The sequence below is a fragment of the Camelus ferus genome, chromosome 20, assembly GCF_009834535.1.
Source record: "Camelus ferus isolate YT-003-E chromosome 20, BCGSAC_Cfer_1.0, whole genome shotgun sequence".
Lineage (NCBI taxonomy): Eukaryota > Metazoa > Chordata > Mammalia > Artiodactyla > Camelidae > Camelus > Camelus ferus.
In genome coordinates this window covers 19,347,131-19,360,192 of record NC_045715.1, presented here as the reverse complement: position 1 = coordinate 19,360,192, position 13,062 = coordinate 19,347,131, and the positions used below count along the sequence as shown (strand labels likewise).

Genomic DNA, 13,062 nt, shown 5'->3' with positions numbered 1-13,062 from the left:
ATGGAGAAGGAATGGTAGATGAGAAATATTACAAGTACAGAAATTTGTTGCAATGTGGAATTATCTCAGCAGTACTATGTATATATATATATATATATATGATAGGAATGGCTGTGATACAGTCTTCACAGAGCTGCCCTTCACATCTCAGCTCATGCTTCTCATTATCAAGAGCCCTCTGTGAACATCCAATCTAACTGGTCAGTCACCAGGATATACCTTGGTCTTAATTCTCTGCATAGAAGCAATTATTTAATTATTGAATGGACATTTAATTTTTGCTTTGCCTAAGTCCCACACGGGAAGAAGTGAGGTTTTTCCATTGTTGAATCCAGGACCTACAACAGTAACTGCAAAATACTCTGAAAATACTCTGTGTTCAATAAATATCTGTTGAATGAATGAGTGAAAAAAGTAAGTCAGTGGCAAAAGAATAGGAAAAAATAGACAGGTATGAGAGGACCTTTATTTGGTAGTATTTGACAACTATAAAATGAAGGGATGAGAGAGAGTTGTCCTGGATTTTTTTTTCCATTTGATGCCTTCCAACTGATATATTTTGGACAAATCAGCTGGGGTAGTGAACACAGAATAGGATTTGGTTTCAGGATTAGTGTAATTTCCAAACTTTTTGAATTTTAGAATTGCAGGTAAGAAATTTATCTCTATGACTTGCTAGAGCTCATTAAGAGTAACATAAAGATTTATATTTATATCTGAGAGCATCTTTCTGATGACTTCATCTTTCTTATTTTCAGGTCATGAACCTCAGTTGTTCCCTGTGGCAGGACAACAGCATGTCTGTGAAACGCTTTGCATTTGCCAGATTCTCTGAGGTCACTGAACAGTGTTTCCTTTTATTTACCCTCATCCTACTCATGTTCTTAGCATCACTGACAGGCAATGCTCTCATAGCCCTTGCCATCTGGACCAACCCGGTCCTCCATACCCCCATGTACTTCTTCCTGGCCAACTTGTCTCTCTTGGAGATTGGCTACACTTGCTCTGTCGTACCCAAGATGCTGCAGAGCCTTGTGAGTGAGGCCCGAGGAATCTCTCGGGAGGGTTGTGCTACACAGATGTTCTTCTTCGCATTATTTGGTATCAGTGAGTGCTGTCTTTTGGCAGCCATGGCTTTTGACCGCTATATGGCCATATGCTCCCCACTTCACTATGCAACACGTATGAGTCGTGGACTGTGTGTCCATTTGGCAATGGTTTCTTGGGGAGTGGGATGCATGGCAGGCTTAGGCCAGACCAACTACATTTTCTCCTTGGATTTCTGTGGCCCCTGTGAAATCAACCACTTCTTCTGTGACCTCCACCCTATCCTGGCACTTGCTTGTGGCGATACATCCCACAATGAGGCTGCGGTCTTTGTCGTGGCCATCCTTTGCATTTCCAGCCCATTTTTATTAATCATTGCTTCTTATGGCAGAATTCTAACTGCTGTGCTGATCTTGCCCTCCCCTGAAGGCCGCCGAAAAGCTCTTTCCACCTGTTCTTCCCACCTACTTGTAGTAACACTCTTCTATGGCTCAGCATCTGTCACCTACTTGAGGCCCAAGGCTAGCCATTCACAAGGAATGGATAAATTCCTAAGCCTATTCTATACAGTGGTGACATCCATGCTCAACCCTATCATCTATAGTTTAAGGAACAAGGAAGTCAAGGCAGCTCTTCAGAGAACTCTGGGCAAAAAAAACTTTTGACTCATAAGTATTTCAGAGAACCAGACAAATCTGCTCTTTCAAAAAGATGCACACACAACTTAAGAGAAAGGATGGAAGGAAGGAAGGAAGGAAGGAAGGAAGGAAGGAAGGAAGGAAAGAAAGAAAGAAAGAAAGAAAGAAAGAAAGAAAGAAAGAAAGAAAGAAAGAAAGAAAGAAAGAAAGAAAGAAAGAAAGAAAGAAAGAAAGAAAGAAAGAAAGAGAGAAGGAAAGAGAGAAAGGAAGAAAGAAAGGAAGAAAGAAAGGAAGAAAGAAAGGAAGAAAGAAAGGAAGAAAGAAAGGAAGAAAAGAAAGGAAAGACTGTGTATTCATCAACCTGTTTTATAAGGACCTTCTTAATAACAGTGACTGTAATTTTGGAGACACCTTTGTACTCACTGTTCTCATTGCCAAATTCTGGAAGGAAGTTGGCTAACAAATAGCTTAATAGGTGAGTCCAAAACTAGACAGGTTTTCTAAAATATTTCAGTTTAGGCTGAAGTATAGGCTTATAGAGTATAGAGTACAAACTGCCAGATTATATCTCAGAAGCCTGGCTAATTCTCACTCTATTTGGCATTTTCTGGCCCTTGAGGGGTTCATCTGACATCTGCTCTGGCCACTGGGTGTAGTGCTCCCACATATGTCTGTTCCACATGACTCTGAATTCCCTAATAACTCTTTGATGTGCATTACTTACTTCCATAAAAATGTTTTAAAATTCTTCAAACTTAACTATAATATAGACATAGTTAAATAATTATTTTTGTGAGCTGTGCATACTCTGAAAATACAAAACATCAAAAAAAGCAAACTCTTAAGATTCAGAGGTATTTGTTACAGAATACTAAAAGAAAATTATGGAAAATTTTTACCAGGAGCCCCCATGGTGAAATTGTTTTTGAAAAGAAAGAGATATCATATTTAAATTCAAGGATAGAAGAAGAAAACTGAACTGAAGAATTATTATAGTTTTAGAGATTTTTATGTAATTTACAAAATTTACATATGTGCAAATAAATCCTGACTCAATATATTTGGAAATCATTGAAAATCTTGTTTTTAAGAGAAATTAACATGGTTACAGCACAATCAAATAGCTCAATGGGGTCCGTATAGGCATTGCCTTGGATTAGAACATCTAGTTCTCAGGGATGTGCTGTGATCTATGAGGGACTAATAATGATTTATATAGTAGTGATAATACGACAAGGAGGGGAGAACTGTGACTGCTACTATGACAACAGACAGTATAGAATAAATAAGTTCTGGTGATCTAACCTATAGCATGGTGACCGTAGTAAATAATACAGTATTGTATACTTGAAATTTGCTTAAGAGAGTAGATCTTAAGTGTTCTTATCACACAAATACACAAATGATAACGATGGAGATGATGGATGTGTTACTTAACTTGATTGTGGTAATCACTTCCCAATGGATACATATATCAAATCATCACATTATACATCTTAACTCTTAACTCTTGACAATTTTATTTGTCAATTTTATCTCAATAAAGCTGGAAAAGAAAAAGAAGAAGGTGATAATTCTATGATCAGGGGACAGTAGTGATGTTCACTAATGAGCAAGATGTGTGTTTTGCCAGGTATCATCATTTTACCAAAACCTATCTAATTCATTGTGGACCAAAACATAATACATTGTGGTTTTTATTTTCATTCTGTTTTTATGTATGTGTAGTCATTAACAATGGAAATAATCTGAAAATGCAGAAATAACTACTTAACAATTACACTACAGGAATAGGCAAGAATTATCTGTAAGCATTAGAGATTATTATGTATAAGTATGTTTATTAATCTAGAAAAAAATGAATGATTTATTAAGCATTGAAGTGAGTTGAAAAATTTGCAGAGCAGGACTGTTTTTGTTCAGTTTTATAAGTTTGAAACAAATAAAAAAACTGGACAACTACATATAAAAAGGAAATTAGAACATGTCCTGACATCACATGAAAAATAAACTCAAAATAGATTAAAGACCTAAATGTAAGACTGGAAACCATAAAACTCCTAGAACAGAACACGGGCAGAACATTCTTTGACATAAATAATAGCAATATATTTTTGGTTCTATTTCCTAACGCAAAAGAAATAAAAGCAAAAACAAACAAATGGAACCGAATTAAACTTAAAAGCTTTTGAACAGCAAAGAAAACCATCAACAAAATGAAAAGGCAAACTACTGAATGTGAGAAATATTTGAAAATGATATGACTGATAAGGGGTTAATATCCAAAATATATAAACACCTCATACAACTCAATATAAAAAAAAAACAGATTTTAAAGTGGGCAGAAGAACTGAATAGACATTTTTCCAAAGAAGATATATAGATGGCTAATATGCACATGAAAAGATGGTCAACACTGCTAATTATCAGAGAAATGCAAATCAAAATCACAGTTAGATATCACCTCACACCTGTCAGAATGGCTATCATCAAAAAATTTACAAACAACAAATGTTGGTAAGGATGTGGAGAAAAGGGAATCCTGTACACTCTTGGTGGGAATGTAAATTGGTGCAACCACCATGGAAAACTATCTGGAGTTTCCTAAAAAAAACTAAAAATAGAATTACCATATGATCCAGTAATTCCACTCTGAGGAATGTATGTATGTATGTATCTGAGGAAAACAGAAATTTGAAAAGATACATGTACCAACATTCATAGCAGGATTGTTTACAATAGCCAACATATGGAAGGAACCTAAGTGTTCACCAACAGATGGATGGATAAATGAGATGGGATTCTATAAAAATATAGATAGATAGTATTATTCTTAGTGAAATGTCAGATAAAGACAAATACTCTGTTATCACTTACATGTGGAATTTAAAAGATAAAACAAACAAATGTATATAACAAAACAGAAACAGACCCACATATATAAAAAACAAACTAGTGTTCCCAGTGGAGAGAGGAAAGTAGGGAGGAGCAGGATAGGGACATAGGATTAAGACAGAAAAACTACTATGTATAAAGTTGATATGCTAAATAAGGATATATTGTACAGCACAATGAAATATAGCCACTATTTTCTAATAATGTTAAATGGAGTATAACTATAAAAATATTGAATCATTTTGTTGTACAGCTGAAACTAATATAAAATTGTAAATCAACTATAGTTCAATAAATAAAGTATATCTTTTGTGATAACAAAAAAGGAAATCAAAGATCAAAAATTATATTATCATCTCAATAGATGCAGAAAAAGCTTTTGACAAAATATAATACCCATTTATGATTTTAAAAAAAACTCAATAAAGTGGATATAGAGGGAACATACCTCAACCCATAAGGCCACATGTGACAGTCTCACAGCTAACTTCATATACTCAGTGATGAAAAGCTGAAAACTTTTCCTCTAAGATCAGGAACAAGACACAGTTGCCCACTCTCATCACTTCTATTCAATATAGTCTTGGAATACCCAGCAAAAGCCATCAGAAAAGAAAAAGAAATAAAAGGAATCTGAATTGGAAAAGAAGATGTACGACTATCACTGTTTGTAGATGACATGATACTATATGTGGAAAATCCTAAAGACTCCATCAATGTGCTACTAGAACCCATTGATGAATTCAATAAAATTGCAAGATACAAAATTCATACACAGAAATATATTGTGTTTCTATACACTAACAACAAACTATGAGAAAGAGAAATTTTAAAAATTCTCATTCACAATCGCATCAAAAATATTAAGAGGTAAAAACTACTAGGTATAAAATAAGTAAGATACAAGGATGTAATGCACAGCACAGGGAATATAGTAAATATTTTATAATAACTTTAAATAAAGTTTAATCTATAAAATATTCAATAACTGTGTTGTACACCTGGAACTATTGTAACTGCAAATCAACTATACTTCAACAACAACAAAAAATAAACATTTGTGGAGTATTCAGAGAAAGCTGCCCATAATTATCCCATTGTATCTTCCCAGATGTCTGAAATCTCAGTATTATTTGTTCCTTTAGAATATAATATTTGCAGTCATTTACTATATTTGCACCTTAAAAGTCAGTATTCATTAGGCTTATTATTTCCACCTAATTATGGTATAAATATAATAGCAGCTACCACATATAAATGATAACTTAGTTATTGACTTAGTTTAAACATTAAAATAAAAAATATGTTGTGTAGTCGAACTGTAATAATTCTACCTAATAAAACAAAAAAAGGAGAGAAAAAAACAAGTGGAAGTTTTACAAATCATGATTTATTTGTACAAGTTTGTGCAAATAAATTTGAAAATCCAGCCAACTAAGAAATGATTAAGCAGATTTTGGCAAAATTAAAAAAAATATATGTTGCCTTCTTTACTGAATATACTTTCTCCTAAGAAGGTAACTCTTTATTATGTAATATCATCATAAGTACAATAAACATATGGTGTATAATTTTAGATAAAATTTATTAAAATATTAATACTATATCTATATATTTCTTAGCAAACATATTGAGAGATATTTCTGAAATGAATGTCTTAAAATACCTCTGTGTGACAAGCTTGCCCATGTATTGGCACATTTGATGTACATGGTCCTACTTGATGAAGAACTATTGTTCAGCCTTGAGACACATCAGAAAACTTAAGCTTATAAAAGTCACAAACTTGACTCCACTACTGACCTCCTGTATCAGAATTATGAGAATCCATGTCCAGAAAACAATTTTTTTAACTTCCTCAGTTAATTTTGAGGTAAAACCAGAATTAGTGAAGGCCATCATAGGGAAAATTTTTTAAACGTATCTATTAGTCACAGAAGTCAGACAAGATCTGACAAAAGGGAAAAGGTATAGTCCAAAACAAGAATCACAGATAACTTGCCAAAGGTGTGAAGAATTTCAGATGTTTTAATCTTAAGAGAAAGAGATATAAACCCATAAGTAGCATTTCCTGAAACATTATGCTATACATCAGAAATTGACACAACATTGTACAATGACTCTACTTCAATTAAAAAAAAATACATATAAATGGATTAAAAACACCAAATGAAAAGCAAAGATTGAAAAATCAGTTTCTGGTCTAACACATAAGGAGTTTGGAAGTGTTCATTTCCATCTTCAAAAGAAAAACTGAACAGATTGAAAATCAACTCTTCTCAGGTCAGTCAGAGAGTTGAACTCACAGTGAAAACCTCTGTCCCCAAAATGAATGCAGGTGAATACAGAGAATCACAATTTACTGTAGCAGACGCTCAGGAGCAGAAACCCATCATGGAGTTAGTACCACACTCCTTTTTCCATTATTTATGCCAAACTTTCAAAAAAATTATGTCATATCAAAAGGCAAAAATACAGTCTGAAAAGACAAATCATTAGAGTGAGACAAAGACATAGGAGTGATTTTGAAGTTCTCTGAACAGGAATTTTAAATAATTATGATTAACATACTAAGGGCAGTAAAAATGAATAACATGGCAAGCTGAGTAATGTAAGCAGAGAAATTAGAGGCACAAAGGAGAATCTAAAGAAAATGCTAGAAATCAAAAACACTTTAAAAGAAACAAAGGATAATTTGAAAGGCCATCATTAGACTTTACATGGCAGAGGAATGAGTCAATGAACTTGCAAATATGTCAACAGAAATGTCCTAAGTGAAAAGCAAAAAAAAAAAAGTACAAAAGAACCAGAGAAGAAATCCAAAAAAGTTGAGAAATGTACAAAATTTAACAAAAGGTATACCATACATATGATGGGAATAGCAGCAGGAAAAGAAAAAGCAAAAAGAATAGAAGAAATACTTGAAGTAATAATAACTGAGAAGTTTCTGTAATTAATGACAAACTTGAAATGATAGACCCAGAAATACCAATCAGGATAAAAACCAAAAAGCCTACACCTAGATATATCATATTAAACAGCAGAAAAACAAGAACAAGAGAAAATTCTTGCAAGAAGTTAGAGGTAAAATATATATACATATATTACTGCTAGAAAGCAAAGGTAAGAATTACATCCAACTTTTACTCAAAAAATATGCAAGCAAGCAGAGAATGGAGTTTAATGTGTTAAAAGAAAAAACACACAAACCTAGGAATTAGTATTTTTTTAATATGTTAAAAGGTAGGAAATCAGCAAAGACATAGTTAACTGAATACTGTTATCAATCAACTGGATATAACTGACATAAAATACTTCAACAACAGTAGAAACATATTCTCAAAAGTTCACATGGTACATTCACCATGACAGATTACATTCAGGACAATAAAACTTATTTAAAAGAATAGAAATAACGCAAAATATGCTCTCAGACAACAACAATGAAATTAAACTATAAATCAGTAATAGAAAGATTTGTGAAAATCCCCAAATACTTGTAGATTAATTGATATACTCCTAAGTTACACATGGGTCAAAGAAGAAGTATCAAGAAATTTATTAATATTTTAAACTAAATTAAAATTGAAAACAACTTTTCTAAGTTTTGGGGGAGCAGAGAAGCAGTGCTTAGACTTTGCATATACAAGAATATATGTATGAGTCAAAAAGAAAGATCTGAAATTGATAATAAAAGTTTACACCTTAGGACACCAGAGGAAGAAGAAAAACAAATTAAATCTAAAGTATGCAGAAATAGAAATAATAAAAATCAGAACAGAAATTAATGAAATTGGAAACATGATATCCACAGAGAAAATTAAAATCAGAGGCTAGTTCTTTGAAAACATAGTTAAAATTGATAAACTTCTGGACAGTAATTAAGGAAAAAAAGAACAGACATAAATTACTAATATAAAAAATGATGGAGTGTCATTAGTACTGACCTCATGAACACCAACACCAAAAGGATAGAGAAATATTATGAGCAACTCTATACCCACAAATTTGATAATCTGGATGAAATTGACCAATTCCTTCAAAAATACAATCCACCTAAACTGACACAGAAGAAAAAAATAAACTGAATAGGTTTATATCTATTTTTAAAACTGAATCAGTACATAACTTTCCAAAACAGGTGAATTCAATGGTGAACTATATTAAACATTTAAGGAAGAAATTATACCAATTTTCTACAATTTCTTTCAAAAATAGAGAGCAGTTACTCATTCTCTGAGACCAGTATTACTCCTATACTGTTCTCCATACTCTTTTCCATGATTGCACCGAACTACATTCCCACCAACAGTGTAGGTGCATTCCCTCTTCTCTACAACCCTCTCCAGCATTTATTGTTTGTGGACTTTTTCATGATGGCCATTCTGACTGGTGTGAGATAATATCTCACTGAGTTTTGATTTGCATTTCTCTAATGGTTAGCAATATTGAGCATTTTTTCATGTGCCTATTGGCCATTTGTATGTCTTCATTAAAGAGATAGAACAAATAATTTTAAATCTTTGTATGGAACTACAAAAGATCCTAAATAGCCAAAGCAATCTTAAGAAAGAAGAAAAAAGCCAGAGGCATCATGCTCCTTGATTTCAAACTATACTACTAAGCTATAGTGTCTGGCATAAAAACAGACATACAAATGAATGTAAAAATAGAGGCCAGAAACAAACCCACGTACATAGGTCAGCTAATTTATGGCACAGGAGACAAGACTAATGGAGAAAGGATAGTCTCTTCAACAAATAATGTTGTAAAAATTGGAAAGCTACATGCAAAAGAATGAAAACTGGATTATACATTCAAATGTAAGGCCAAAATGCATAAAACTCCAAGAAGAAAACATAGGCAGTAAGCTCCTTGACATTGCTCTTGGAGATAATTTTTTGGATATGACTCCAAAGGCAACGGCAACAACAGCAAAAATAAACCAATGAGGCTACATCAAACTAATGAGCTTCTGCACAGTGAAGGAAACTACAAACAAAATTAAAAGGCAACTTACAAAATGGAAGAAGATATTTAAAAATCATATATCAAATCAGGGGTTAATATTCAAAATACCCAAAAAAATCCATACAACTTAATAATAAAAAAAAACAACTGAAAAATGGGTAGAAGTTCTAAATAGACATTTTTCCAAAGACATACAATTTGCCAACAGACACATGAAAAGATGTTCAACATCACTAATGATTATAGAAATGCAAATCAAAATTACAAAATATCACCTCACATCTGTCTGAGTGGCTATTATAAAAAGAACAAAGAATAACAAGTGTTGGCAAGAATATGGAGAAAATGGAACTTAGTGCATTATTCATGGGAATCAAAACTGGTGCAGCCACTATGGAAAATCGTGCAGAGATTCCTCAAAAAATTAAAAAATAAAAATGGGAGTTCAAAATTTGTAGATACTGACAGGCATATGCAGAATAGATAAACAAGATTTTACTGTATAGCACAGGGAAATATATACAAGATCTTGCGGTAGCTCACAGCGAAAAAAAAATGTGACAACAAATATATGCATGTTCATGTATAACTGAAGAATTGTGCTCTACACTGGAATTTGACACAACATTGTAAAATAACTATAATTCAATAAAAAAAAGTTAAGAAAAAAATTAAATATAGAACCCTTATATGATCCAGCAATTTCACTTCTTGGTCTTTACCCAGATAACATGAAAACACTAATTCAAAAATATGTATGACCCATATTTTCATCACAACATTGTCTATAATAGCCAAGATATGGAAACAACCTAAGTGTCCATCAACGGATGAATGGCTAAAGATGTGGTATTATATATACAATGTAATTCTACTCAGCCATAGAAAAAAAAAAAAGAATAAAATCTTCCCATTTGCAACAACATGAACGGACCTGGAGGGTATTATGCTAAGGAAATAAGTCACACAGAGAAAGACACATATCATGCACTTTCACTTATACGTGGAATCAAAAAAAAAGCAAATGAAAAAGCAAAACTAATAGATATAGAGGACAGATTGGTTTACCAGAGGGGAGAAGGGGTGAATGGTGGGAAAGTAGGTGAAGAGGATCAAGAAGTACAAACTTCCAGATATAAAATAAATTATTAATGGGGATGTAATGTACAGCATGGTGACTATAGCCAACAATATTGTATTGCAAATTTGAGAGTTGCTAAGAAAGTAAGTCTTAAAAGTTCTAATCACAAAGAGAAAAGAAATCTGTAATTTTGTATAATGAGTTATGATAAATAGATTTACTGTGATCACTGCAATGTTTACAAACGGCAAATCATTATGTTGTAAACCTAAAAATAATGTAATGTTGTATGTTGACTATGCTTCAATTTTTAAAAATCATGACAAAAGAAACAGAGAAAAGGAAAATAAATGAATAAAATAATAAAATAATTTTAGTTTTCAGTGTGTTGGGAAATGAGTTTATTTTAAAACATGTCTAACAATAGAGGAGATTTTCTACCAATCTTAATTCATTCAGTAGGTAACTAATTGCACATAAACATTTCCATGGAGAACTCAGTCCCCAGTGAATGTTCTCTGCTAATTCATCTGGGACAAGCATAAGTGCACTGTTTGAAAACAATACCCAGGGGTCTCAGGAATAAAATACAAATAGTGCAACCACAAAGCATTCTTGATACTATCTACTATTGTCTTCTTAATCTGGGCTTTTTTCTGCTTGGCAGCATTATATCAAATGAAAAACTCACACTTCTAAAGCTAATTCTTGAATACTCATCTGCTTACTACAGTTTCTCTGTCCTCTGAAAATTCGAAAAACTTGAATATGTTCCTTCACAATTCCTTTTTCTTAAATGACATCAAAATAAGGTAAGTAAAAAGACAGTTGTTTTAAAGACTATCCATTCTTAGAGAAGGTTGGAATATGTGTACATCATAGTACCAAATATAAATAGGAAAAGCAGAGAACATTTCTTTTCAGGAGCCTTCCCTAAACTTTGGAAATAATTAGTTTAGTGGCTTTAGAGAGCAACTAAATTTCTCCTTGTAATTAATCTTTCTCAGTCTCTCATTTAAACCAAACTTAAAAGCAAATAAATTTTAATAAACACCATATCCAACAAGTATTAAATACTACCTGAGTGAAATGTGTAGCCTTCATTCAATCATGTAAATTTTTTCAGTACATAGTCAAAATTTGATGGATTGACTTGTCCACATTTCATTCAAATGTTTTGAGGTCAGATAAAGAACTTTTCTTTGTTCTATAATCTCTTCCTACACATAACTTAAAAATCACTGTAAATATAGATAAGATACTGTGTGATGAAAATGATGTATAAATAAGATACACCAGAATGAAAATGTTAGTGGAAATACAAAGGAGAGGTCAAAAGGAATAGTCTGGCATTTTATTAAACTGCCTTTAAACATTCACAGATAAATAGATCCCTATGTAGTTAAATAGTGACGGAAAATCAGTGGAAGTAGATCAAAAATTGGATTTAAAAATATCATAGAATCCAGAAGTTAAAAGTAATAAAATATCATGAGAATGACACAGAAAAGATTAGCTATCTAGGAAAGAATTATAGCACTTAAATGTATATATTTGGATATCGAAATCTGAATTTAGTCTCACTATCTCACTATCTCATTGAAAGAACTGCTTGCTTTTTAACCTTTAGAACATCACTACCTATTAACAGAAAATAGAGATGAATGATTAATAATATCTAAAAGTATGAACACTAAAATGTCCTTTGTCGTAGAGTTTGGGGATAGTCACTAAATGATTTAATGGGTGGAAAAGTATTACTGTAGTGTTTGGCACACAGGGCTCATTAAGGATTAGCTGGAATTATTTTATTTTCGTATTGCACACATCTGATCTAGGGGTAGCATGGAATCAAAGGGCCATAGTCACATCTTAGCCCTGAGTAGCTCTGTGTGGCAACTCACAGGATGGCTCTGAGGTTTAATGAAACACAATATATGAAAACTATGCTTTGCAACTCTACAAATGTAATCTGTTACCCTCAAACCAGTAATTGGCAGAGAAACTAAGAATTTTGTCCCTGGGATACACTACCCTAACTAAACATCTGAATATCCCTCAGTTACAGATTTCATGAGACACACTTTACTGTAAAAGAAAAAATATTTTTTAATCTCATTACATTATTTTCTCAAAAGACTTCTTTACTCAGTTAGCTGATTTTGTTGTTACAATGTGACACTAAGCTAAATATATATATATATATATGTTAAAGGAGTATATTCTTAGTATGTAAAATAATTTGTGGCTATGAATAGGTCTCTGGTCCTGAATTGGAATAAAGACTTTCCTTCTGATCCAGTTCCCTGGGCATAAGGGTTGTATTTGTAGCTATGTACAATTAAGTACATCATTGATAACTGTCTAAACTCATATAAAAACAGGATAAGCCCACTCAGTAAAGAAAAATTCCTACAAGAAAGATAATTT

The 13,062-nt window shown here is 32.5% G+C and overlaps 2 protein-coding genes across 2 annotated transcripts in view; one reads left to right on the top strand and one right to left on the bottom strand.

The window, feature by feature from the left end:
- The window catches only part of LOC106730566 (olfactory receptor 10C1-like), a 217,373-nt gene that overhangs the window by 132,019 nt on the left and 72,292 nt on the right, over positions 1-13,062 (bottom strand). The window lies entirely within an intron of this gene.
- LOC102522607 (olfactory receptor 10C1) lies at positions 363-1,712 on the top strand. The gene has a single exon (XM_032463511.1). It carries the CDS (start codon positions 762-764, stop codon positions 1,710-1,712), a length of 951 nt encoding a protein of 316 aa, XP_032319402.1. The 5' UTR covers positions 363-761.